The sequence below is a fragment of the Heptranchias perlo genome, chromosome 4 (genome assembly GCF_035084215.1).
Source record: "Heptranchias perlo isolate sHepPer1 chromosome 4, sHepPer1.hap1, whole genome shotgun sequence".
In the NCBI taxonomy this organism is placed as follows: Eukaryota; Metazoa; Chordata; class Chondrichthyes; order Hexanchiformes; family Hexanchidae; genus Heptranchias; species Heptranchias perlo.
The window spans coordinates 6,757,371-6,782,863 of record NC_090328.1 but is presented as its reverse complement, the minus strand read 5'-3'; the positions used below and the strand labels follow the sequence as shown (position 1 = coordinate 6,782,863).

Genomic DNA, 25,493 nt, shown 5'->3' with positions numbered 1-25,493 from the left:
TCCTGGAGATTTTAAATATTTTAATTTTTTTCTTACTTTTCTGCTTTTTTTTTCTCTCGATCCGATCTTTCTACTCTTTATTTCTCTTTCTGTGCCTGATTTGACTCAAATTCACCCTATTTCCTGCTCCGTCGTTCCGCTGTTTCTTTCTTAATCCTTAAATGTAATTGGTGAAGGAGATAGACTGTTGGTCCCATTATTCACCAAGGTCCCAGGTCCCCCTGCCGTCCTCGCTGTGCCCGTTATCAGCTCGCACGTCCAGCAAACTTGCAGTGCAAAACAATTTGGAGCTGATGGGTGAGGGGAAAAAGTCTAACTAGCAGGGCATGTAGCAAGAAATGGGCCAATATGTTAGTAAGTCACTTAAAAAAAAGTACAGACTTCTCAAGATATTGAGTGTTGTGGATAGATGCCCCATCACACGGACTGCAACGGTTCAAGAAGGTGACCCACCGCCAACTTCTCAAGGGAAACGGGATGGGCAATAAATGCCTTGCCTTGTGGGGCAAGGTCATTGCGTGATAGATGTGTTCAGTCTGCTTAATTAGTAGTCTTTTTTCCATTAAAAGACAAAGCTGCAACAGTGAAATGGCTGGTGGTTTCAGCTCAGTCCCTTCTTAATACCAACAATCTGCTTCCACTTAATCTGCTTAACTATTTCCTCCAGGCTATTTCATAATATTCTGACTCAAGATTTTTAATCACTCAAGATTGGGTATCTTGATCTGTTTTATGCATCTGGACGAGCAGTGCCTGAAATACCAACTACTTCCGGTGTTTCTGTGACCGCAAGAGAGAGTAAGCTTAGGGGTGCTGACACTCTTTATTCGGTATAAAGCCCACTGAAGGGTCAGATGTGGCTTAGTGTGTAGCACTCGTGTCTCTGAGTCAGAAGGTTGTGGTTTCAAGTCCCACTGTAGGGACTTGAGCATATAATCTAGGCTGACACTCCAGTGCAGTACTGAGGGAATGCTGCATAGTCGGGGGTGTCGTCCATTTGGATGAGACGTTAAACCGAGGGCCCTGTCTGCCCTCTTAGGTGCATGCAAAAGGTCCCGTGACACTATTTGAAGAAGAGCAGGGGCGTTCTCTCTGGTGTCCTGGACAATATTTAGCCTCAACCAACGTTGCTAAAACAGATTATCTGGCCATTATCACATTGCTGTTTGTGGGACCTTGCTGTATGCAAATTTGGCTGCTGCCTTTCCTACATTACAACAGTGACTACACTTCAAAATAAGTATTTCATTGGCTAGGAAGTGCTTTGGGACGTCCTGTGGTCATGAAAGGCGCTATATAAATGCAAGCCGTTCTTTCTTGGAGGAGCATGAGAGTATGTGCCTGCTATCACTTCTTTGCAGCAGTGTGGAAATATTTGTATAAATATAGCACCTTGTTACATTGTGCTTCACTCAATGAATTGCTTTTTTGCGTAGAGTTCTGTTGGCAAGTGCGGCAGCCATTTTGCACACAGCCACGTCCCACATAAGACGTACGTAGGGTTGCCAACACTGGTTGGACATATTCCTGGTGGTGTCATCACATGACCTCCTGCCTCCAACTGCACCCCCCCCCCCCCACCTGCCGTTGGTCACCCAACATGTCCATCCTCACAGTGCCCCACCTTCCTACACCAATCTGAAATCTAATAGGTACTTCATTACCCAATTGGCTGATTCTTGACTGTCAGTCAAACAGCCCTTTTTTCCAACGTCCAATATTTTTATAACTGACAGTGTTCAAAGAAATTTTTTTAAAAGCACAATTTTTTATTGTCCCTGTGATTTTTCTTTTGGGAGTTGCTCAATTCCTGGAGACTCCAGGTCTATCCTGGAGGGTTGGCAACTCCAGACGTACAACTGGTTAATTTGTGATCTCTTCTTGAAGTAGTTGTCCAGACCCTCTAAAACTATCCAGGAACTTTTCAAGTTACATCCAGATCGACACAGAGCTTGGCGTAATAGTCCACAAATTGTGTATTTATTGATTTGGGGAAGGGTTTATATTATTCTCAGGGCATGGGCAAGGCCAGCATTTATTGCCCATCCCTAATTGCCCTTGAGAAGGTGGTGGTGAGCCGCCTTCTTGAACCGCTGCAGTCCATGTGGTGAAGGTTCTCCCGCAGTGCTGTTAGGTAGGGAGTTGCAGCGACGATGAAGGAACGGCCGATATATTTCCAAGTCAGGCTAGCGTGTGACTTGGAGGCGAACTTGGAGGCGATGGTGTTCCCATGCACCCGCTGCCTTGTCCTTCTAGGTGGTGGATGTCCTGGGTTTGGGAGGTGCTGTCGAAGAAGCCTTGGCGACTTGCTGCAGTGCATCCTGTAGATAGTGCACACTGCAGCCAGGGTGTGCCGGTGGTGGAGGGAGTGAATGTTTGGCCCATCGAATGATTTCCCCCAGCTTTCTTTTTTCCCCATGATTTTTATCAGCAATTTGCCTGCTTGTTCATGGAATGAATGCCTTACTTCATAGAGTAAACATTCAAATCTCTTTTAAATAAAGTCATTGAGTCCAGATCCACCAGATTCATTTAGGACTCCCTCCTTGTTTTTTTTGGTGGATAAAAATGCACGCCATCTAATAAAAGGCTTTAAAAGTATCTCACAAACAATCCTCTCCTTGACCATGTCCAAGTCCAAATTCTTAACTGTATTTCATGATCTAGGAATTTGTTTTATAAGTTGAGATCTCCAGGTAGATAAATCTTGGCTTGTTAAGCTCTGACAGGCTGACTGGAACTCAGAAACTGGAGCATGAAATCGAGATAGAGCGAAGTCAAGCATTGTTTGCCGTCTGCAGCAGATTAGAAAATAATTCATCCAAAGGTATACATTCTGTGAACAAGTACCCAAATATTAATGTTTGCAAAAGTGGAATTTGATCAATTATAGTTTTATGTTCAGATCTTAGATGTTAGTCAAGAGTTAAATACAGTGTCTGTTTTCATAGAGTAATTTTGGATCATTTGATCTCAAAGATCAAAGTTTCAGCGACGGAGGATGTTAGTGGTGTCTGGGAGTTGCTCAGAAAAAAAGGCGTGTCTTTTTTTCTGTAATAAAATGTCTTCTTTCTAATGGGGCTAAGTTTATCGTTCCTTCCTAGTCAATAGGCGGATAAAGTGTAATCCAGATTTGTGAGAGAGGCACAATCACACTTAGTGCCCCAAAACCCAAAGCTAGCATACAGCAACCCGACATTCTCTGAATTTTCTGAACCATAGGGAAAGTGTGTGAAAGTGTCAGGAGTGAAAATAATTCATTTCTCAGAAAATATGTGAGAAGAGTTCTCCAGATCTGAAAACTCTTTAACAGGCAGCTGACTAAACGGTTAGTGCAACAAGCCCCCCTTTTACAACAGTCTTCACTCTACAGACATACGTGGATCTTAAACACTGCACCATGCACTAAGTCTCCTGTTTAATTACACTAAGCTCTTGCCTGCTAAGCTGAATTCAGCGGTGGTCGGTAATTACGTTCTAAATGAGAACCCAGAATTTTTTTTTTTTCTTTATTCGTTCACGGGATGTGGGCGTCGCTGGCAAGGCCGGCATTTATTGCCCATCCCTAATTGCCCTTGAGAAGGTGGTGGTGAGCCGCCTTCTTGAACCGCTGCAGTCCGTGTGGTGACGGTTCTCCCACAGTGCTGTTAGGAAGGGAGTTCCAGGATTTTGACCCAGCGACAATGAAGGAACGGCGATATATTTCCAAGTCGGGATGGTGTGTGACTTGGAGGGGAACGTGCAGGTGGTGTTGTTCCCATGCGCCTGCTGCCCTTGTCCTTCTAGGTGGTAGGGGTCGCGGGTTTGGGAGGTGCTGTCGAAGAAACCTTGGCGAGTTGCTGCAGTGCATCCTGTGGATGGTGCACACTGCAGCCACAGTGCGCCGGTGGTGAAGGGAGTGAATGTTTAGGGTGGTGGATGGGGTGCCAATCAAGCGGGCTGCTTTATCTTGGATGGTGTCGAGCTTCTTGAGTGTTGTTGGAGCTGCACTCATCCAGGCAAGTGGAGAGTATTCCATCACACTCCTGACTTGTGCCTTGTAGATGGTGGAAAGGCTTTGGGGAGTCAGGAGGTGAGTCACTCGCCGCAGAATACCCAGCCTCTGACCTGCTCTCGTAGCCACAGTATTTATATGGCTGGTCCAGTTAAGTTTCTGGTCAATGGTGACCCCCAGGATGTTGATGGTGGGGGATTCGGCGATGGTAATGCCGTTGAATGTCAAGGGGAGGTGGTTAGACTCTCTCTTGTTGGAGATGGTCATTGCCTGGCACTTATCTGGCGCGAATGTTACTTGCCACTTATCAGCCCAAGCCTGGATGTTGTCCAGGTCTTGCTGCATGCGGGCTCGGACTGCTTCATTACCTGAGGGGTTGCGAATGGAACTGAACACTGTGCAATCATCAGCGAACATCCCCATTTCTGACCTTATGATGGAGGGAAGGTCATTGATGAAGCAGCTGAAGTGGGTAGTATGTGTTCAGCGTGGTCCAGTGCTTTGGAAATATTCTTCCCCAGGTCAGTCCTTGCAAAGGGGCCCCTACATTTTACAAGACAATGATACCAAGCACTACCGACTTAATCTGGTGTCAAAACCGCACAGTACCATCGTTAAAAAGGCACGCTTGCGATAGGTAATATAAAAACAGTTGACAAAACGATCAGGGGTCAGCCATTACCATTGCGTAAGTGTCCTTTCAATGGATCCACAGGGGTTTCACAGTCCAGGCGGTGCCTCTACTCCAGGTTCAAGGACATCGATGGATGGTATTTTTTTCCAGCAACTTTGGGCGTGTTTACTCACCATCAGCTTCGCAGCAAAGTGGTTTCCATTTTCTGTGAAGTTGGTTGGGTAGGTTCTCTGTGTCCTCACTTTCCACCAGTGGGTGACGGTGGGCAGGCAGCCCACTATCTTATGTCCATCGATCTCGATGGAAGGACAATTACAGGTGGTGAGTACCATGCATTTACAGCAGAAATACAGGCCATTCGGCCCAACTGGTCTATGCTGGTGTTTATGCTCCCGAGCCTCCAACCTCCCTACTTCATCCAAACCTATCAGCATATCCTTCTATTCCTTTCTCCCTCATGTGTTTATCTAGCTTCCCCTTAAATGCATCTATGCTATTCACCTCAACTAGTCCATGTGGTAGCGAGTTCCACATTCTCACCACTCAGGGTAAATATTATCTAATGACTTGTTGAGGGGGGGGGGTGCAGGTGTTGGCGAACAGTGTAGGTTCGAGTAAATTTCGAGTGAGATCAGCGAACTGATTCCCCATCGCACTGGAAACTCTAAAGTGCCCTCCCAATACGTGAACTGCAGATCCCAGGTTGCCAGGTAAAGGTGCGTTGGGGTGAAAACTGCAGTCAAAACACTGGTTTTTCTGCCGTGACACTGAAATCAGCCACTTGCGCCATTTCTTTGGGACAGATGGTGGACCCTGCAGGATCTGAGGGCCAGGGTCTCCACGCTCAGTGAATTTGGGAGCATTCCGTGCAGTGCATGCAATGCACCAATAATCAAACGCCCAGGGATGAAGATCAATTCAGTTATTCCTCCTGTAAAGAATGTTTTTAAAATATATATAGATCCCTACATGTTTAGTGAGTAATACTGCACAACAGCAAGGGATCCGTAGCATCAATTGTTGGTCCCTGCCGAGTTAGCTGATCTCAGCTGGGGGAGCAAATATGGTGCCCTTGGGTTCAGTGTAGCTGGGCTACTTAGGGCAGATTATCAGTCACAGTTCCTGCTTCAGATTGACACTCAGCGGCTCCTGTAAACGAAGACAACATTGGGCATGGGTGCGATGCCCCCACAGTCAAATAGACTGCCGACTCTTGGTATCTAGGCTTATGTATTTTGTGATGTGGAGATGCCGGTGATGGACTGGGGTTGACAATTGTAAACAATTTTACAACACCAAGTTATAGTCCAGCAATTTTATTTGAAATCTACAAGCTTTCGGAGGCTTCCTCCTTCCTCAGGTAAATGTGCACCACATTTACCTGAGGAAGGAGGAAGCCTCCGAAAGCTTGTAGATTTCAAATAAAATTGTTGGACTATGACTTGGTTATGTGTTTTGTGGGATGGGGTCCCAGAGGCCTGCCAGTACCTGTAGCACCAGACCTCAGCGAGAATTCACTGTCATCAGGGCTCGAGGGAGAAAATTGGCCAAGAGAAAGTTCCAATTCTCTAACCTGAGAAAAGTTTCAACATTTCAAAGAAAGCTGCTGGCAGTCAGCCCGGTTACGCCCCTCGGTTGGAGAAGACATTCCCAGGGGACCTATCAGTCCAGAACAAAGGGGGGCATGATCAGAAAATTAGAGATCGGCCGTTCAGAGGTGAAATCAGGAAACACTTCTTCACACAAAAGGGGAGTGGAAATCCAGAACTCTCTCACCCCAAAAAGCTGGTTGAGGCTGGGGATCAATTGAAAGTTTCAAAACTGAGATTGATAAGATTTTTGTTAGGTGAGGGTGTTAAGGGACGTGGCACCAAGGCAGGTAGATGGAGTTAAGATATAGATCAGCCATGATCTAACTGAATGGCGGAACAGGCTCGAGGGGCTGAATGGCCTCCTCCTGTTCCTGATACGTCGAGCCCCTTCGTGATGTTTCACAGTACAGCTCATAAACTCTGCTGGTTAACGCTGTGAATGACTAAGCAACTGGCTGACAGCTAGAAGACAATGAGTACTGGTTAGAGGGGTAATATCACGGTGGGGTGGGGAAGGCTGGTACTGAGTGACTCGGTGCTGGGACTGCTTCTTTACATTAAAGACGTGGGGGCTGATTTTCGGATGGCCGAGCGGGTGCATTGGGGGCGGTGGGGGGGGGGGGGGGGGCTCCTAAAATGGCGGAATCCTGGAGCGGGTTCGGAGCCCAGCTCCAACCCGCTGACTTCCGGGTTCCCCAATGACGTGTTCGGGTGCGCGCAGCTCCCGGTTGCGGGACTCCCACCGGCAATGAAAGCCGGCGGGATGATATTTTATATAGTTATTTAGCTAGTTGAGGTACTTGACAGACCTCATTGACTGGAGATTTTGGCAGGGGTGCAATTTTGAAGAATCCTCAGCGTGTTTCCCGTGCTGTGGGAAACACTCCCTGTTGGAGCAGACGTGTTTCAGTCAGCAGCCAGTGGGAGATGGAAAGGATTTTTTGACAGGTGGGGGGAAACCTCATTTATTGCAGCAGGGCACTCTGTCACTTCAGACAAAGTTTTGGCTGTAACACCTTTGTCTTTCCACTCAAAATTATTAATTTATACCCTAAACTCTGTTGTGCAAACACATTTACCTACTTTGCGGACCCCCTCAAACTCACACCGTCAGGATGGGGGGGGGCGCCATAGCTGCATTCATCACTTCATCCGAGGACGAACAACATCGCCAGCCTCGCCAGGCATGCCGTCCACCTCTGCCACGTGGAGCTCCACAACACAGTGCTGCGCCACAGGCACCTGCACAAAATAGTCGTGCAACTACACATACACCCACTGTAGGGTGACCCAATGGGTGGCATCAAGTGTGGGTGTTCATGGTGAACCTCATGAAAGGGGCTTATTGCACAAGCCAGTCAAGAATGGCCAAGACGTGGCAGTAGTGGTGACAATATAATATTTAATGTGCCATTAACAAAAATCAAATATAAATAAAAAACATGACAAACCATCAAACACCCTTGTGCATCCCCTTTGTGCTCACAAAACCTTTGCCTTAAGTTTACGAGTACTCCTACTTGGTGTTTCCCCTGTGGCTGCAGCAGAGGTAGTGGCAGGTTGCTCTTGTTCATGCCCTGACCGATTAGATGCTTTGGGCCTACACCCTCTGGGTTTCAGTGCCCGTGAGGGCCCCTCCAAAGACTGCTCCACCTGCACCTGTGCAGGGGCAGACTCGAGCACCTGGAAAGGAGGCACCACTGCGGGTACTGGTTGAGAGGGGGGCAACGGGTGAGACGTGGATGCGCTTTGAATGGTGTCTCCACTTCCATGTCCCCTATTGCCATCATCCCTCTCATGGGCAAGGCCCACATCACTCCTACCACCCTGCTGGACGACTGTTTGGAGGACATGTGTGAAGCCTTGTAAGGCCAGTGCCAGAGTATCTGCCTCCCTGCTTAAGGTGGCAGAAAGTTGCTCACCCTGAGTCCGAAGGGCCGTTGTCAGGGCCTCAATGGACTCATTGGTGAGCTGTGCTTGAAGTCGATGGAGGTTAGCCTTCCCTCCATCGCAGACATTCCCGCACTTACCCGCGACACTATATCAGAGATGCCCTCGTCCCTGTGACAGTATCTCAGAGATTCCCTCCTGTACCTGTGCCACCATTCCACTCATGCAGGAGTTGGGACTCCTCCATCCTCTGCACGATTGTGGAGAGTGCGCGTGGCACCTGTTCCAGCACCTCGCAAATGTGCTGCTGCCCCTCGATCATTCTCCTTTTAAAGGATGGACCCCAGGGTTCAGCATCTGTGTCCAGCTGAGCAGAGCCTGGAGGGGAGTGCTCTCACCGCCGCGGACTCTCCACAGCTGCCCCTGCCACCAGTGTCTGCTCGTGCTCACGTGTGTGGTGACTCACCATGTGCGACCCCAACTAACTGAGGACGGGGACCCACCGAGGTGTGTGTATCTGCGCTGGTGGATGGCTCGCTCAGATGTGACGGTGCCCCCTCAGAGGCCGGCAGGTCCTCTGAGGAATCTCCCTCCGCCGTCACGGCGGTCGCTGAAGGCCCTGTAAGAGAACAGAAGGCAATATTAAGCATGATGACAGATGTTGAGGTGCTGAAGATGGCGAGGCATGTTAACATCATTTGCTATTGTGAGTGCTGAATGTTAAAGTTCTGTCACCAGCCGTTTGTCGGGTGGCAGTCTCAGCGTCCCTGACGGGCAGGCGCTCGAGGATGCGGCTCACTTCAAGAGCCTCCTGTTCTGCGCCCTCGAGGACAACCTGATGTTGCGGCCCCCCCTCCGGTCTTCACCCTCTCCCCTGCATTCTGGGCTCTCTCCCCCGATAAGGGGAGAAAGTAGAGAGGCGTGAGTGATAGTGACGTGGCCAATCGCTAAATGCATTGGTTTGGGTGTGGCTGACCGTGAAAGTGATCCATCAGAGGGTGAGTATGAGACAGGGCCATGACATTGTATGAGGATTGGGGTAAGGGTTGAGTACTGGGGAGGTGAGGAAGTGCAGGTAAGTTGAGAATGAGCTTTGAGTGGGTGTAAGGAGTGATGTGATAGATTGGTGTTGGCAGTGCAGAAGGAGTTGTGGGGTGGGGGCAGTGATGTGGAAGACGGCGTGTAGGAGAATGAGTAAGTGTACTCACTTTGGTTGACCTGGTTAGGTCATTGAAGCGCTTCCTGCACTGAATTCAGGTGCGAGAGACGGGGCTGCTGCTGCTAACCTCCTCTGCCACCTCGAGCCAGGCCTTCTTGGTGGCAGAGGGAGGCCACTTCCTCCCGTCGGCGGGATAGAACACATCCCTCCTCCTCCTCGCCCTATCCAGTAAGACCTGGAATGAGGCATCACTAAAGCTGGGAGCAGCCGTTCCCCTGGTCTGCTCCGTGCTGTAATTTTGGCTGTTTGCTGCAGTAGCAGCATTGGAGGACTGCCCCTTTAAATAGGGCTCCTCCAGTTATAGAGTCATAGTCATAGAGTTATACAGCACGGATAGAGGCCCTTCGGCCCATCGTGTCCGCGCCGGCCATCAAGCCCAGTCTAATCTAATCCCATATTCCAGCATTTGGTCCGTAGCCTTGTATGCTCTGGCATTTCAAGTGCTCATCCAAATGCTTCTTGAATGTTGTGAGGGTTCCTGCCTCCACAACCCTCTCAGGCAGTGAGTTCCAGACTCCAACCACCCTCTGGGTGAAAAAGTTCTTTCTCAAATCCCCTCTAAACCTCCCGCCTTTTACCTTGAATCTATGCCCCCTTGTTATAGAACCCTCAACGAAGGGAAAAAGCTCCTTAGTATCCATCCTATCTATGCCCCTCATAATTTTGTACACCTCAATCATGTCCCCCCTCAGCCTCCTCTGCTCCAAGGAAAACAAACCCAATCTTCCCAGTCTCTCTTCATAGCTGAAGCGCTCCAGCCCTGGTAACATCCTGGTGAATCTCCTCTGCACCCTCTCCAAAGCGATCACATCCTTCCTGTAATGCGGCGACCAGAACTGCACACAGTACTCCAGCTGTGGCCTAACCAGTGTTTTATACAGCTCCATCATAACCTCCTTGCTCTTATATTCTATGCCTCGGCTAATAAAGGCAAGTATCCCATATGCCTTCTTTACCACCTTATCTACCTGTTCCGCCGCCTTCAGGGATCTGTGAACTTGCACACCAAGATCCCTCTGACCCTCTGTCTTGCCTCGGGTCTTCCCATTCATTGTATATTCCCTTGCCTTGTTAGTCCCTCCAAAGTGCATCACCTCGCACTTTTCCGGGTTAAATTCCATTTGCCACTGTTCCGCCCATCTGACCAACCCATCTATATCGTCCTGCAGACTGAGGCTATCCTCCTCGCTATTTACCACCCTACCAATTTTTGTATCATCAGCGAACTTACTGATCATACCTTTTACATTCATATCCAAGTCGTTAATGTAGACCACAAACAGCAAGGGCCCCAGAACAGATCCCTGTGGTACCCCACTGGCCACAGGCTTCCAGTCACAAAAACAACCTTCGACCATCACCCTCTACCTTCTGCCACTAAGCCAGTTTTGTATCCAAAGTGCCAAGGCACCCTGGATTCCATGGGCTCGTACCTTCTTGACCAGTCTCCTGTGGGGGACTTTATCGAAGGCCTTACTGAAATCCATGTATACCACATCCACTGCGTTACCCTCATCCACGCGCCTAGTCACCCCCTCAAAAAATTCAATCAAATTAGTCAGACATGATCTTCCCTTGACAAAGCCATGTTGACTATCCCTGATTAATCCTTGCTTCTCCAAGTGGAGACTAATTTTGTCCTTCAGAATTTTTTCCAATAATTTTCCTACCACTGATGTTAGGCTCACTGGCCTGTAGTTCCCCGGTTTTTCCCTACTCCCCTTCTTGAATACCCTTGACATCAAGACAGCATTTGACCGAGTGTGGCACCAAGGAGCCCTAGTAAAATTGAAGTCAATGGGAATCAGGGGGAAAACTCTCCAGTGGCTGGAGTCATACCTAGCACAAAGAAAGGTGGTAGTGGTTGTTGAAGGCCAATCATCTCAGCCCCAGGACATTGCTGCAGGAGTTCCTCAGGGCAGTGTCCTAGGCCCAACCATCTTCAGCTGCTTCATCAATGACCTTCCCTCCATCATAAGGTCAGAAATGGGGATGTTCGCTGATGATTGCACAATGTTCAGTTCCATTCGCAACCCCTCAGATAATGAAGCAGTCCGTGCCCGCATGCAGCAAGGCCTGGACAACATGCAGGCTTGGGCTCATAAGTGGCAAGTAAGATTCGTGCCAGATAAGTGACTATCTCCATCAAGAGAGAGTCTAACCACCTCCCCTTGACATTCAATGGCATTACCATTGCTGAATTCCCCCACCATCAACATCCTGGGGGGTCACCATTGACCAGAAACTTAACTGGACCAGCCATATAAATACTGTGGCTACAAGAGCAGGTCAGAGGCTGGGTATTCTGCGGCGAGTGACACACCTCCCGACTCCCCAAAGCCTTTCCACCATCTACAAGGCACAAGTCAGGAGTGTAATGGAATATTCTCCACTTGCCTGGTTGAATGCAGCTCCAACAACACTCAAGAAGCTCAACACCATCTAGGACAAAGCAGCCAGCTTGATTGGCACCCCATCCAACACCCTAAACATTCACTCCCTTCACCACCGGCGCACAGTGGCTGCAGTGTGTACCATCCACAGGATACACTGCAGCAACTCACCAAGGCTTCTTCAACAGCACCTCCCAAACCCACGACCTCTACCACCTAGAAGGACAGGGGCAGCAGGCACATGGGAACAACACCACCTGCACATTCCCCTCCAAGTCACACACCATCCCGACTTGGAAATATATCGCCGTTCCTTCATCGTCGCTGGGTCAAAATCCTGGAACTCCCTACCTAACAGCACTGTGGGAGAACCTTCACCACACGGACTGCAGTAGTTCAAGAAGGGGGCTCACTACCACCTTCTCAAGGGCATTAAGGAATGGGCAATAAATGCTGGCCTTGCCAGTGACGCCCACATCCCATGAACGAATAAAAAAATGTAATCTGTCACATGTCCGCCCATTCCACCAGCCTGTCTATACCCTCTTGAAGTCTATCACTATCCTCCTCATCGTTTACTCACTCCCAAGTTTTGTGTCATCTGCAAATTTGTAAATTGTACCCTGTACACCAAAGTCTAAGTCATTTATATCAAAAAAAGCAGTGGTCCCAATAACGACTCCTGGGGAACACCACTGTATCCCTTCCTCCAGTCCAAAAAACAACCGTTCGCCACTACTCTCTGTTTCCTATTACTTAGCTAATTTTGTATCTATGCTGCCACTGCCCCTTTTATTCCATGGGCTTCAACTTTGCTGACAAGCCTATTGTGTGACACTTTATCAAACACCTTTTGGAAGTCCATATACACATCAACCACATTGCCCTCATCAACCCTCTCTGTTGCCTCATCAAAAAACTCAATCAAGTTAGTTAAACATGATTTGCCTTTAACAAATCCACACTTGTCAAAATCTTTGATGACAGATGTCAGATTGACAGTTTACCTCCGCGGACCTGATCCGTTTTCAACCCACTGAAATTGGCCCTACTCCAATTAAGTATTTTTACTCTAGATTGCTCCTTGTCCTTTTCCATAACTAATCTAAATCTTATGATAATATGATCACTGTTCCTTAAAAGTTCCCCCACTGACACTTGCTCCACTTGACCCTCCTCATTCCCCAGAACCAGATCCAGCAATGCCTCCTTCCTCATTGGGCCGGAAATATACTGATCAAGAAAGTTCTCCTGAACACACTTCAGAAATTCTTCCCCCCCCCACACCCCTCTTTGCCCTTTACACTATTACCGTCCCAGTTAATTTTGACAAGTGTGAATTTGTTAAAGGTTAATTCTATCCCGGATTATCGTTTCTAAAAGTTTCCCCACTACCGAGGTTAAACTGACTGGCCTGTCGTTGCTGGGTTTATCCTTACACCCTTTTTTGAACAAGGGTGTAATATTTGCAATTCTCCAGTCCTCTGGCCTCAGCCCCGTATCTAAAGATGATTGGAGGATTATGGTCAGTACCTCCGCAATTTCCACCCTTACTTCCCTCAGCAACCTAGGATGCGTCCCATCCGGACCGAGTGACTTATCTACTTTAAGTACAGCCTCCTCTTTATCAATTTTTAGCCCATCCAGTATCCCAACTACCTCCTCTTTTACTGTGACTTTAGCAGCATTGGTAAAGACAGATGCAAAGTACTCATTTACTACCTCCGCCATGCCCTCTGGCTACATGAATAGGCCTCCTTTTTGGTCCCTAATCGGCCCTACCCTGCCTCTTACTACCCATTTACTATTATTTATGCCTATAGAAGACTTTTGGATTCCCTTTTATGTTAGTTGCCAGTCTATTCTCATACTCTCTCTTTGCCCCTCATTTCCTTTTTCACTTCCCTTCTGGGCTTTTATATTCAGCCTGGTTCTCACTTGTGTTATCAATCTGACATCTGTCATACACCCCCTCTCTCTGCTTCATCTTACTTTCTATCTCTTTTGTCATCCAGAGAGCTCTGGCTTTAGTTGCCCTACCTTTCCCCCTCGTGGGAATGTACCTAGACTGTACCCGATCCATCTCCTCTTTAAAGGCCGCCCATTGCCAATTAAAATTTTGCCTACCAATCTTTGATTCCAATTTACCCGGACCTGATCCGTTTTCAACCCACTGAAATTGGCCCTACTCCAATTAAGTATTTTTACTCTAGATTGCTCCTTGTCCTTTTCCATAACTAATCTAATCCTTATGATACTATGATCACTGTTCCTTAAATGTTCCCCCACTGACACTTGCTCCACTTGACCCTCCTCATTCCCCAGAACCAGATCCAGCAATGCCTCCTTCCTCATTGGGCCGGAAATATACTGATCAAGAAAGTTCTCCTGAACACACTTCAGAAATTCTTCCCCCACCCCCCACTTTGCCCTTTACACTATTACTGTCCCAGTCTATATTAGGATAATTGAAGCCCCCCATTATCATTACTCTATAGTTTTTGTACCGTTCTGTAATTTCCCCACAAATTCGCTCCTCTATATCCTTCCCACTAGTTGGTGGTCTATAGAATAAACCCAGTAGTGTAATGGCACCTCTATTGCTCCTTAACTCTAACCAAATAGATTCTTGACCCCTCCAGAACATCCTCTCTCTCCAGCACTGCAATATTCTCCTTAATCAATACTGCCATCCCTCTCCTTTCTTTCCTGAACACCTTGTATCCAGGAATATTTAGTATCCAATCCTACTCTTTTCTGCACATTATCCTGTGCCAGCTCTTTGAAAGAGTCCCACTCATCTGCTCTTTCCCCCAAGCCATTCAATTTTTCCTCCGTCAAGTATATATTGTCGCTGGGTCAAAATCCCGGAACTCCCTACCTAACAGCACTGTGGGAGAACCTTCACCACAGGGACTGCGCGGTTCAAGAAGGCGGCTCACCACCACCTTCTCAAGGGCAATTAGGGTTGGGCAATAAATGCTGGCCTTGCCAGCGATGCCCACATCCTATGAATGAAAAAAACATTTATACAATTCCTTTGAGCACATAATCTAGACTAATCTAGTGCAGTACTGAAGGAGGTGCCGTCTTTTGGATGCGATGTTAAATCGAGGGCCCCATCAGCCCTCTCAGGTGGACTTAAAAGATCCCACAGCACTATTTTGAAGAAGAGCAGGCGAGTTTTCTCCGGTGTCCTAGCCAATATTTATCCCTCAACCAACGTCACTAAAAAAAGAATACAGATTATCTGGTCTTTCTCTCATTGCTGTTTGTGGGACCTTGCTGTGCGCAAATTGGCTGTCAGGTTTCCTATATTACAACAGTGACTTCAAAAACACTTCAAAAAGTAGTTCATTTGCTGTAAAGCGCTTTGGGACGTCCTGAGGTCATGAAAGACGCTATGTAAATTAAAGTCTTTCTTACTTTACCCATTCTGAGTTTAGTCTGAATCACTTTTGAGTTTAATTAATAGCCTTTCGTGCCTTCTGCTAAGAACAGAATTCTATTTCAGGAGGTACTCACCGAGTTCAGAGTATGAACAGCACGACACACCAAGGGATGCTCAGCTGGACAGCACAAGCTCCCCTGTTGTTGAAAAGGGCAACATTTCACTCGCTGGTTTGTTTTGAGTTGACATTTATTAAACATTAAGAAAGATACTGGTGGTTTGACGGACAATTGAATCTTTAGAACTTTTGTTCCAAAAATACAGAATAAATAAGTAAACTTTACCGGTCTGGTTAGACATTAATAACATATTAACGGCTAAAGAGGTTTCATCAGCAAGGGTTTGTACAAAAAAGTTATTTTCGTCATCTTGAAGAAACTTTTCAGCACTGCAGTGATCCTTCTCATCTTACAAACTAGGAAATGTAAATATAGGGCTGCTGCAGAAACAAGAGCGCTGAACAGTTTCAGTACCTGAGCAGAGAAAACTTGCTGGAAATATGCAGCAGCAGCAGCATTCGAGGAGAGGAAAAGACAGGTGGCTGGACCCCTTCAACAGAACTAAAAAAAAAACCTGGTAATTCGCAAGCTATAGGGCTGAACAAAACCAAAGGCTGAGAGGAGAACAGCGTGTAAAAATCGAAAGGTCAGGGCTACCTGCCCCCTTCATGTTATTCAGTTCTGTAGAAGGACTCGCTTATCTTTTAGATCGATGGAACATATGAACAGGAGTAGGCCCTTCAGCCCCTTGAGCCTGTTCCGCCATTCAATCAGATCATGGGTTAAAATAAATAATCCAGCATCCGTCTAAGATGGATGGGCCCAACACTGGAAATCTCGACGCATCTTTTCAGATACCAACAGAGCAGCTGTCTATGGCCGGGGTTCATTTCAGTCCCCAGGTTGTTCAAGTTTTGATAGTTTTACTTCTGTGTTACAAATACATTTTTAAAAAAAATTTTGAAATGTAATTTAAGAGCTCTGCCATAACACCAAGGATCAATGCTTTGCACCTCACATCTAAACAACTGACGAGACATATTCCTGAACACAGGCAACAAGTAAAAATTAATAAATAAATAATCCAGCACCCAATTAAAAACAGATCAGACCAAAGTCCCACCTTGATTTCATTTGTTAAACTTGGTGCCGAGTTTAACCCAGAGTGTTCAGGAAGACAAACAAAGGACTCTGCCCTCACCTCAATTCTTCGCCCAGGAATGTTCAATTTCACCAATGTTTAATGATTGCCGCTGGTTGTAACTCACTTTACTGTCACAGGCTGTGCTCTTTTATTTGGTTCATTTGATAGAATAAAAGAATATTAAAAAAAATAATGTCTCACAACTAAAATATATTAATAATTGCTCGTTCCAATTAAGTGCTAGAGAGGGGGGGAGGGAGGAGAAGGAAAAATCTCAAGGCCGCTGCAAGTTCCTTTGAAAGACTTGGTGCCTAACTGTACATTTATTAAATTAATCCATCGAGAATAAGACTTTCAGAAAACAGATCTTATCTATTGTGGGACATCGTAAAAATCAAAAAATAATTCTGTAAACTTTCAGTGCATACGATAAAAGTCGATTCTGAGAAACATGGACCATTTTGAGCTCTTGGAATAAACCCTTTTTAAAAAAAAATTATGTAATTGTGATCAAGATCTCTTTTCTGGTTTCAGACGAACTGTTTTGACTTTTGAGGTGCTGCTTTGGAGGCTAGATCCTTTGCCTTTTCTGTGGCTGCCAGTGCAGTTTCCTTGGCCTTCTCAGTAGCTCCTTTTGCTGTTTCTTTTAAAGTCTTATTTGGCAGCTCACCTGAAAGAATCACAAAAAGAAAATTAGCAACGTGTCCAGGGTGACAACTGAGTTGTCTAATGTACATTGCTATATCTAAAAGGTCTTGCTTATTACTAATCTGATAATACATAAATGTTCTTGGCCACAAGGTAACATCTCAAAAACAAAAGTCATTTCTCAATGTTCACAGCCATTATTTGGATGAGCTGTTAAACCAAGGTCCCACCTGCTTGTTCCAGTGGTTCAGGTTGGTGTTTATGATCCCATGGCACAACATGAAGAACAAGAGAGTTCTCCTAACCAATATTTCTCCCTCAACCAACACCACCAAAAATTGATTAACCAAATGACTCATACATAGAAATACTTGGAAGTTACAACATGGAAACAGTCCATTCCGCCCAACTGCTCCATGTTGGTACTTACCCTCCACCCGAACAAATAGCCCTAATCACATTTACCCGCTCGGTTTCCATTTTCATCCCTTCAACCCCTTCTCCTTCATTCACCTCTCCAATCTAATTTTGAACAAAGACAGTTTCCGCTTCAAACACTAACCCTGGAAGCGAATGCCACAGCCTCACAGCTCTGTGTAAAGAAGCACTTTGATACGAGTTATGATAAAGTGCAACGTGAATGCAAGTCTTCCTCTACGTGCTCGACTTTATTAAGCGTCTTCCCCCTCCCTTGTGCACCTACGGTCTGTATCCTTAAAAGAGGTGAGGTGAATGAATGAAGCAACGTAGCACTCATCGCACCAAATGTAACGTGTCTGGTAGTCGACACATGAGCAAAGATGACCCAGCCTGGTGCAGACGTACAGCGAGTTTATACTTTCCAGAACCACTTCTACTTAAAGCACCGCCGATACTGTGGGGCGGATTTCACAGTCCCACCTGCAGTTTGAAAGACTTCCATTTCGGGCCACTGATTCAACGAGGTTTCACGCTAGATGCATATAGTTTAGTCAGCCAATCCTGCTCACCCCCTTTTCAGGATCTGATTTTGTGTGGTTCCCCTCTCCCAATTTTCTCCCTTCTTCTCCTGAAGGTACTGACTCTCTTGCTGGAGGAGAGTTACAGATGCTAGCAGCCGTCTCCCCATGAATATCGGCAGGTCACTCAGCCGTGGTGTAATGTTTACTGTGACTCTTTTTTTTGTAGTTGCTTGTGTTACAACATGGAGTTTTACACTGACAGCCTTATTTTCATCCATTTTTTCTTTTGAGTAAAGAAATCCAGTCATATTATTTCAGAGTAAATAAGGAGAAACTGTTTCCGCTGGCAGGTGGGTTGATAACCAGAGGAGATGGATTTAAGGTAATTGGCAAAAGAACCAGAGGGGAGATGAGAATTTTTTTTTTACGCAGCGAGTTGTTATGATCCGGAATGCGCTGCCTGAAAGGGTGGTGGAAGCAGATTCAATAATAACTTTCAAAAGGAAATTGGATATACACTTGAAAAGGAAAAATTTGCAGGGCCATGGGGAAAGAGTGGGGCAAGTGGGACCAATTGGATGCTCTTTCAAAGAGTCGGCACAAGCGTGATGGGCCGAATGGCCGCCTCCTGTGCTGCATGATTCTATGAAAAAGCTGAGGCCAAACTAAAGAAAATTGCTTTCATTTTCAGCTTGCTTCCACTCTTGACTGAGTCAGAAGGCTGTGTGGTTTCACGCCCCACTCTGGGATTTGAGCGTATAACCTAGGCCGTCACTCCACTGAGGGAGCTCTGCATTCATGGAGGTGCATGCCCTCCTAAACAAGAGGACCCGTCTGTCTGCTCAGGTGGACGTTAGCGACCCCATGGCACTCTTTGATAAGGACCAGGGGGATTCTCCCGGTGCCCACATTCCTCCCTCAACCCATTCCACCAAAAGCAGATTAACTGGTCACTTATCTCCCCGCTGTCTGTGGGATCTTGCTATGTGTAACTTGACTGCCTACAAAAACCAGCAGCGACTGCACATCAAAATTAGTCCATTGGTTGTCAAGTGGACTCCTTCTGTGCTGTAAGATTCTATGAAGTGCTTTGGGACACACTCAGAACATCATAAGGCCCTATATAAATGTAAGTTCTTTCTTCCATTTGACTGTGAGGAGGAGATGAATCACTTTCCAACAATGGTCACTGGATAGTGACCAGGAGCAGGGACTCTGGGTGAATCATCCGCCCCCACTTTATTTTTTGCCCTAAAACTATACTCCTTCAGGAAGCACCGGGATTAATTTAGAGAAGCAGTTTCAGTTCTGCCTGTTCTTAAGATAAATGTAACTGACTTCCTTTACTTTATTTTAAAAATAAATGAAAGACTACTGCTTTACATGTTAACATCAAAAAAAAAATATAGATCACAGAAACCGGGTAATGTTGCAGCTGGAAGGTCCTTTCTCTCCCGCTTCCCACCACCAGCGAAAACCAGAAGTGATGCTGCAGAACTTGCAAAAAATAGCCAGTGGCCACTGCACCCTTTTTGGGGGACTTGGGGGGGTTGGATAAATCTGATTTCATGTACTTAAGTGCTGATTTTGTGGGAATGCGCTGCCAGAGAGGAGCCTCGCCCACAGGGAGCGCAAATCGGGAAAGTGAATTTAGATTGCGAGGCAGCAAGGATGGAGGGAGGAGGAGGAGCTTCCAGCGATTTGAATTAAAAAGTACTGTTCTTTATAAAATGTGTAGATGTCCAAAGAGCAGAAGTTACTTTGCACGGGTGAAAGAATGTGCAACTCAAATCACCAGCAAGCAACCGGACGAAATCTCACTGCGGTTGCACCGCCCATGGGTTGTGCGTGATTCTTTCTTTATTCGTTCTCGGGATGTGGGCGTTGCTGGGAAGGCCGGCATTTATTGCTGACCCCCTAGTTGCCCCGAGAAGATGGCGGTGGCCCGCCTTCCTGAACCGCTACAGTCCCTCGTCATTCTTTGTGGCTGCTTGATACAACTGAGTGACTTGCTAAGCCACTTCAGAAGGCAATTAAGAGTCAACCACCTTTGGTGTGGGACCGGAGTCACAAACAGGCCGGAATGGGTAAGGACGGCAGGTGTCCTTCCCTAAAAGGCATTAGTGAACCGGTTGGTTGTTGCACTCACAAAGGAACAAAACGCTAAAGCTAGCACTTACGGGGAACGAGCAGAAATAGACATTCGCTAAACCTCTTTGGGTTAAAGAGGTTAGCAATGAACGTGTTACCCGTAGGTCTGAAATTCCCCTTAAAGGACTGTTAACCCTTTAAAATAACATCTTAGAATAGGGGACAAGGAATTTTAGATCAATGTGTCACAGTGATCATTACCAAAAATCGCACGGTGCAATTCCCACCCAGTGTAATTGAACCTGAAGTCAATAACCTGTCTGTTGTAACATCCTACAATTGCTTCCCATTTTCAAATTTACCAGAACCACTGTAAAGCCTTGACCTTATTTCCCCCCCCCCCACCCCACTCACCCACCCCACATCCACACCCACACCCCCCCACACACCCACCCATCCCCACCCACACACCCCCACCCCCTGCGAGAAAGGACACATTTTGAGATGTTCCTTGGGGGTAAGCAACAGAACATTACAAAGTTAGGTGCTATAGGAGGGGGAAGGAGTCTATATCTGATATGCAAGCTAGGCTGTAAGATGCACTCAGCATCCTTAATTGCACCTTTTCCAAATGCATTTTTACTCACCCACTAACGCAATAAATAGGTACAGTCCTGTGCTAAATTTAAACAGTGGGGTTAAAAGAAAAGATTCACTGTTTATAGTAAAAAACAGTATCACACAACATAATTGTTACAATTTCAGATTACACATTCACAATACAATCCACTCCAATTTAACCACTCCATTGTTTAATTGTATCAAATCTCAGAATAAAGGTTTCTCTATGCGTTGACTAGATACAGTATCATTTAACCTCCTTCAGTAACAAGGGCTATGCCTTACAAAGCAGAGATTAAACTGGCTCACTTGAGCCTCATCTTTTTTTTTTAAGGCTGAAGTACAATAAAGTAAAGTAATTCTTTCCCTCCTGCTCTATTTTACAGCCGTTATTGTAAGGCAGGACACATTCCATAACAAAATAATTCTATATCACAAAACACAGCTGGAGGTCAAATAGAGAAGTCTCACACTTCAGAGGGACCTGAAGAAATTTTTCAGATATGGAACTAAAAGGAGGGTCAAGGAGAAGGTTATTGTCAAAGATAGCACAGTTAATTCTGCACAGTGCGGAGTGGAAATGTATTCTGTTCGGCAACTCCAAGATTAGTATTATTGTCTGAATATCAATAACCTTATTGAAATCCCACCACACTTTCATATTGATGTGCCAGTAGTGGGTACGGTAGTGTGGTGGTTACGGCACTAGACTAGCAACCCAGAGGCAGTGAGTTCAAATCCCACCAAGGCAAATTGGAAAACTGAATTCAATAAATCCAGTCATTTGTGGACTGGCAACAAGAAAGCTGCTGGATTGTTGCAAAAATGCAACTGGTTCCTTCAGGGGAAGGGAACCTGCCACTCCTATACAATCTGGTCGGCACGTGGCCCCAGTCCCACTACAGGGCTGACTCTCAGTGCCCTACTTTTATTCATCAAAAATAAATGGGAAGTCACTAAAGGCTTTGTGAATTGTCAAGCAATCAATCTTGCACGTCTCACATTCTAGCGGTAGCACGCTCCCCTCTGAGTCACAAGGTTGTGGGTTCAAGTCCCACTCCAGAGACTTGAGAACATAATCTAGTTCAACACTCCAGTGCAGTACTGAGGGAGCTCTGCGCTGTCGGAGTACCATCCTTCGATGAGACCCTAAACATTCATTCCCTCCACCACCGCGCGCCGTGGCTGCAGTGTGTACCATCTACAAGATGCACTGCAGCAAAACGCCAAGGCTTCTTCGACAGCACCTCCCAAACCCGTGACCTCCACCACCTAGAAGGATGAGGGCAGCAGGCACATGGGAACAACACCACCTGCACGTTCCCCTCCAAATCACACACCATTCCGACTTGGAAATATATCGCCGTTCCTTCATCGTCGCTGGGTCAAAATCCTGGAACTCCCTTCCTAACAGCACTGTGGGGGAACCTTCATCTCACGGACTGCAGCAGTTCAAGAAGACGGCTCACTACCACCTTCTCAAGGGCAATTAGGGATGGGCAATAAATGCTGGCCTTGCCAGTGATGCCCACAACCCATGAATGAATAATAAAAAAAATCGAGGCCCCATCTGCCCTGTCAGATCCTATGGCACTATTCGAAGAAGAGCAGGGGAATTCCCTCCAGTGTCCTAGCCAATATTTATCACTCAACCAACATCACTAAAAAAAACAAATTATCTGGTCATTACCTTATTGCTGTTTGTGGGAGCTTGCTATGCCCAAATTGGCTGCCGCATTTCCTACGTTCCTAAGTGACTACACTTCAAAAAGTACTTCATTGGCTGTAAAGCGCTTTGGTATGTGCTGAGGTCATGGAAGGCGCTATATAAATGCAAGTCTTTCCTTCTTTCTATGTATAGTGAACTGTGGAACTGAGTATTTACTCCCGTGGTATGCGTACAGGAGACGAAACAAGACTACTCGGACTTAAAAAGTCGGGTTGATGAGCCACATGTCTGGTCTCTCCACAGACGCACACGGTGAACATCAAGTAGTGTCACTGTAAATTCATGTTTGTGCTATGGAATGTGGCGCTAGCAGATTTTTTGATCTGGTTTATTTTTAATTTGTAAAAAAAAATGCAGCTGTGGCCAGTCACAGATTTTTATTCTGGGTTTCTTTAATGAAGCTCATCCACCACATCCTAATTTAATATAGTTACAGGCAACTCTCTGAAGGGAATAAAGTGCCCTCAGTGGCGTGAAATGTTGCATTCTGTGACTGCTAACAACTTTGTGTATCTGGAGTTTTGTTTATAAGAAGTCTGTGAATGGATTGATCTTGAGACACAAGTGTGTCTTTTGTTGCTGTTTCATGTCAATAACAGCTGGTCAACATTTGTGAAAGTGGCCAGATAAACATCCCATTATTTCTATAGTGCCTTTCACAATCTCAGGACATCCCAATGTGCTTTACAGCCAATTAAGTACTTTTTGATATATAATCACTGTTGTAATGTAGGAAATGTGGCAGCCAATTCGCACATAGCAAGGTCCCACAAACAGCAATGAGATAATGACCAGTTAATCTGTTTTTAGTGATGTTGGCTGAGGGATAAATATTGGTCAGGACCCTGCTCTTCTTCGAAATAGTGCTATGGGATCTTTTGTATCCACCTGAGAGGGCAGACTGGGCAACAATTTAAATTCTCATCCGAAAGACGGCACCTCAGAAAGTGCGGCACTCCCCCAGTACCGCACTGGGAGTGTCAGTCTAAAACGAAAGGATGCCAAGATTCCAGGCAATGCACATTTACTGTTTCATTAGGGCAGCCTTCATAATATGGTCATGTAATATTATGAGAATCTGTGTTATTGTTGCTTTGATAAGAATTCAGCGACACCCCTCTCTTCAAAGGAGTGAAAAGTTAAAACAGAAGATCCCTCTAGTTCCGCACTTCACGACGCAAACCCGATTTCACAGTACTTGATGTTTACAGTGTGCTACTGTGGAGAGGTCGGGAAGAATTGACATGGTGCATCAAATCAAACTGTACAAATGTGAAGTGTCGCCTAGTCTTTCTACTCAAACCACGAGGAACAGAAAAATACACAATCCTACCCATTTACTATTAAACTCTAATTTCACAGATACAAAAAAGGGGACCTGAATGAGTCTACTGAAAGTGTTTTTAACTGGAGAAAGTTTAAAGGTTGAAGAGGGTAAATTAATCCTTTGTGGAACATTTCTAGATCTTCTATAAACTTTTTTTTTAATATATCTACGCTGAGTAGTATTTGCCTAACGTCTTTGCTGTTGCAAATTATTTAATGGTAAATAAATTGGATGCGTTGTTTTAGCCTGTACCAAGCTGCCATGGCATGTGATTATTTGGAGCAGTGGGAACCTTATGTAAATTCCAGCAAGTAACTTACATCACAAAGAGATTTATTGTTAGACCTAGGCTGTGCTTAGTTCTGCCAATCGGTATAGATAGAGAGAAGCTATTTCCTCTGACGGGGGGAGTCCAGAACAAGGGGGCGTAACCTTAAAATTAGAGCTAGGCCGTTGAGGGGTGATGTCAGGAAGCATTTCTTCACACAAAGGGGAGTGGAAATCTGGAACTCTCTCCCCCAAAAAGCTGTTGAGGCTGGGGGGTCAATTGAAAATTTCAAAATTGAGATTGATAGACTTTTGTTAGGTAAGGGTATTAAGAGACATGGATCCAAGGTGGGTAAATGGAGTTAAGATACAGATCAGCCATGATGTAACTGAATAGCAGAACTGGCGTGAGGGACTGAATGGCCTACTCCTCTTCCTATCAAATGAAAGATGCAGATTTCAGTTCATACGGTGCATAGCCCGCTAACTGAAACCATCAGCTCGAGGGAAAAATCTGTTGCAAAAGCCCAAACAGTAGCAACGTCATCTGCCCCCACTGTTATGGTCTGAATAGAATGCACCTGTGACCACTGCAATATGAAAAATATTCCAATCAAGGTTTCACTGATATAACCTGTGACTGACCATCACTCATGGGTTATGCCCAGTCGTGTCACTCATCCAAAGATATTGCATTCCATGCTTCCTGCTGTTTATCCTTCACTTAATAGTCATGTTTTGTTCCTATAAAAAAATATTGGGATTCTGAAACAATGATTGATTTTCACGACTCAGGAAATATGATGGCACTTTAGAAAACTAAATTTACAAAAGACAGATACTGGGAAGGATACAATAAAGGATATCACAAATATTTCACATACCTTGTAAATTAGCAAGTATATATTCAAATCCTTCTGTTGCTTTTATCTGATTTCTTTTAAATCTGGCAAGACCAAATTCCTATAATAGCAAAAAATTATACTTTATTAAAACTTCAAACACTTACACAGTAGTTTTGAGTTAACAAGCTCACTTCCAAACATATTAATAATCAGTTGAAAGGTGTTCATGGAGATGGGGATAAAGGATACCTGTGAGGACCCATTGGTTCGGTGCAGAGACCTTTAGGAAGCTGCTTACTTTACATGAAGGAATAGTTTCAAGACCAACACTGGGGAAACTGATAGGAGTTATCTGTCCAGCAAGCTCCTGATCACACCAATGTAAACCACCAATTGATGAGCCCACGAGCACTTTGCACACCAATTGAACCATACTTTTCAAATTAAATTCCAACAATTCAATTTCTGCCTACAACATAATCCTTTTTTAAAAAAAATATTCTCGCCGATTAGGAACATGGGAACAGCAGTAGGCCATTCAGCCCCTCGTGCCTGCTTCGCCATTTGATAAGATCATGGCTGATCTGTGATCTAACTCCATATACCTGCCTTTGGCCCATATCCCTTAATACCTTTGGTTGCCAAAATTTAAATTTAGCAATTGAGCTAGTATCAATTGCCGTTTGTGGAAGAGAGTTCCAAACTTCT

The 25,493-nt window shown here is 45.6% G+C and overlaps 1 protein-coding gene across 1 annotated transcript in view; it reads right to left on the bottom strand.

Moving 5' to 3' along the window:
* Window positions 1-15,344: 15,344 nt before the first annotated feature.
* LOC137320711 (PRELI domain-containing protein 1, mitochondrial-like) overlaps window positions 15,345-25,493 on the bottom strand; it is a 34,146-nt gene continuing 23,997 nt past the window's right edge. The window contains exons 5-6 of the mRNA XM_067982410.1: window positions 24,825-24,903; window positions 15,345-16,986 (exon numbers count right to left, since the gene is read on the bottom strand). Of these exons, the coding sequence (XP_067838511.1) occupies window positions 16,847-16,986; window positions 24,825-24,903 (219 nt within the window). The 3' untranslated portion in view covers window positions 15,345-16,846. The remainder of the gene's footprint in view (window positions 16,987-24,824; window positions 24,904-25,493) is intronic.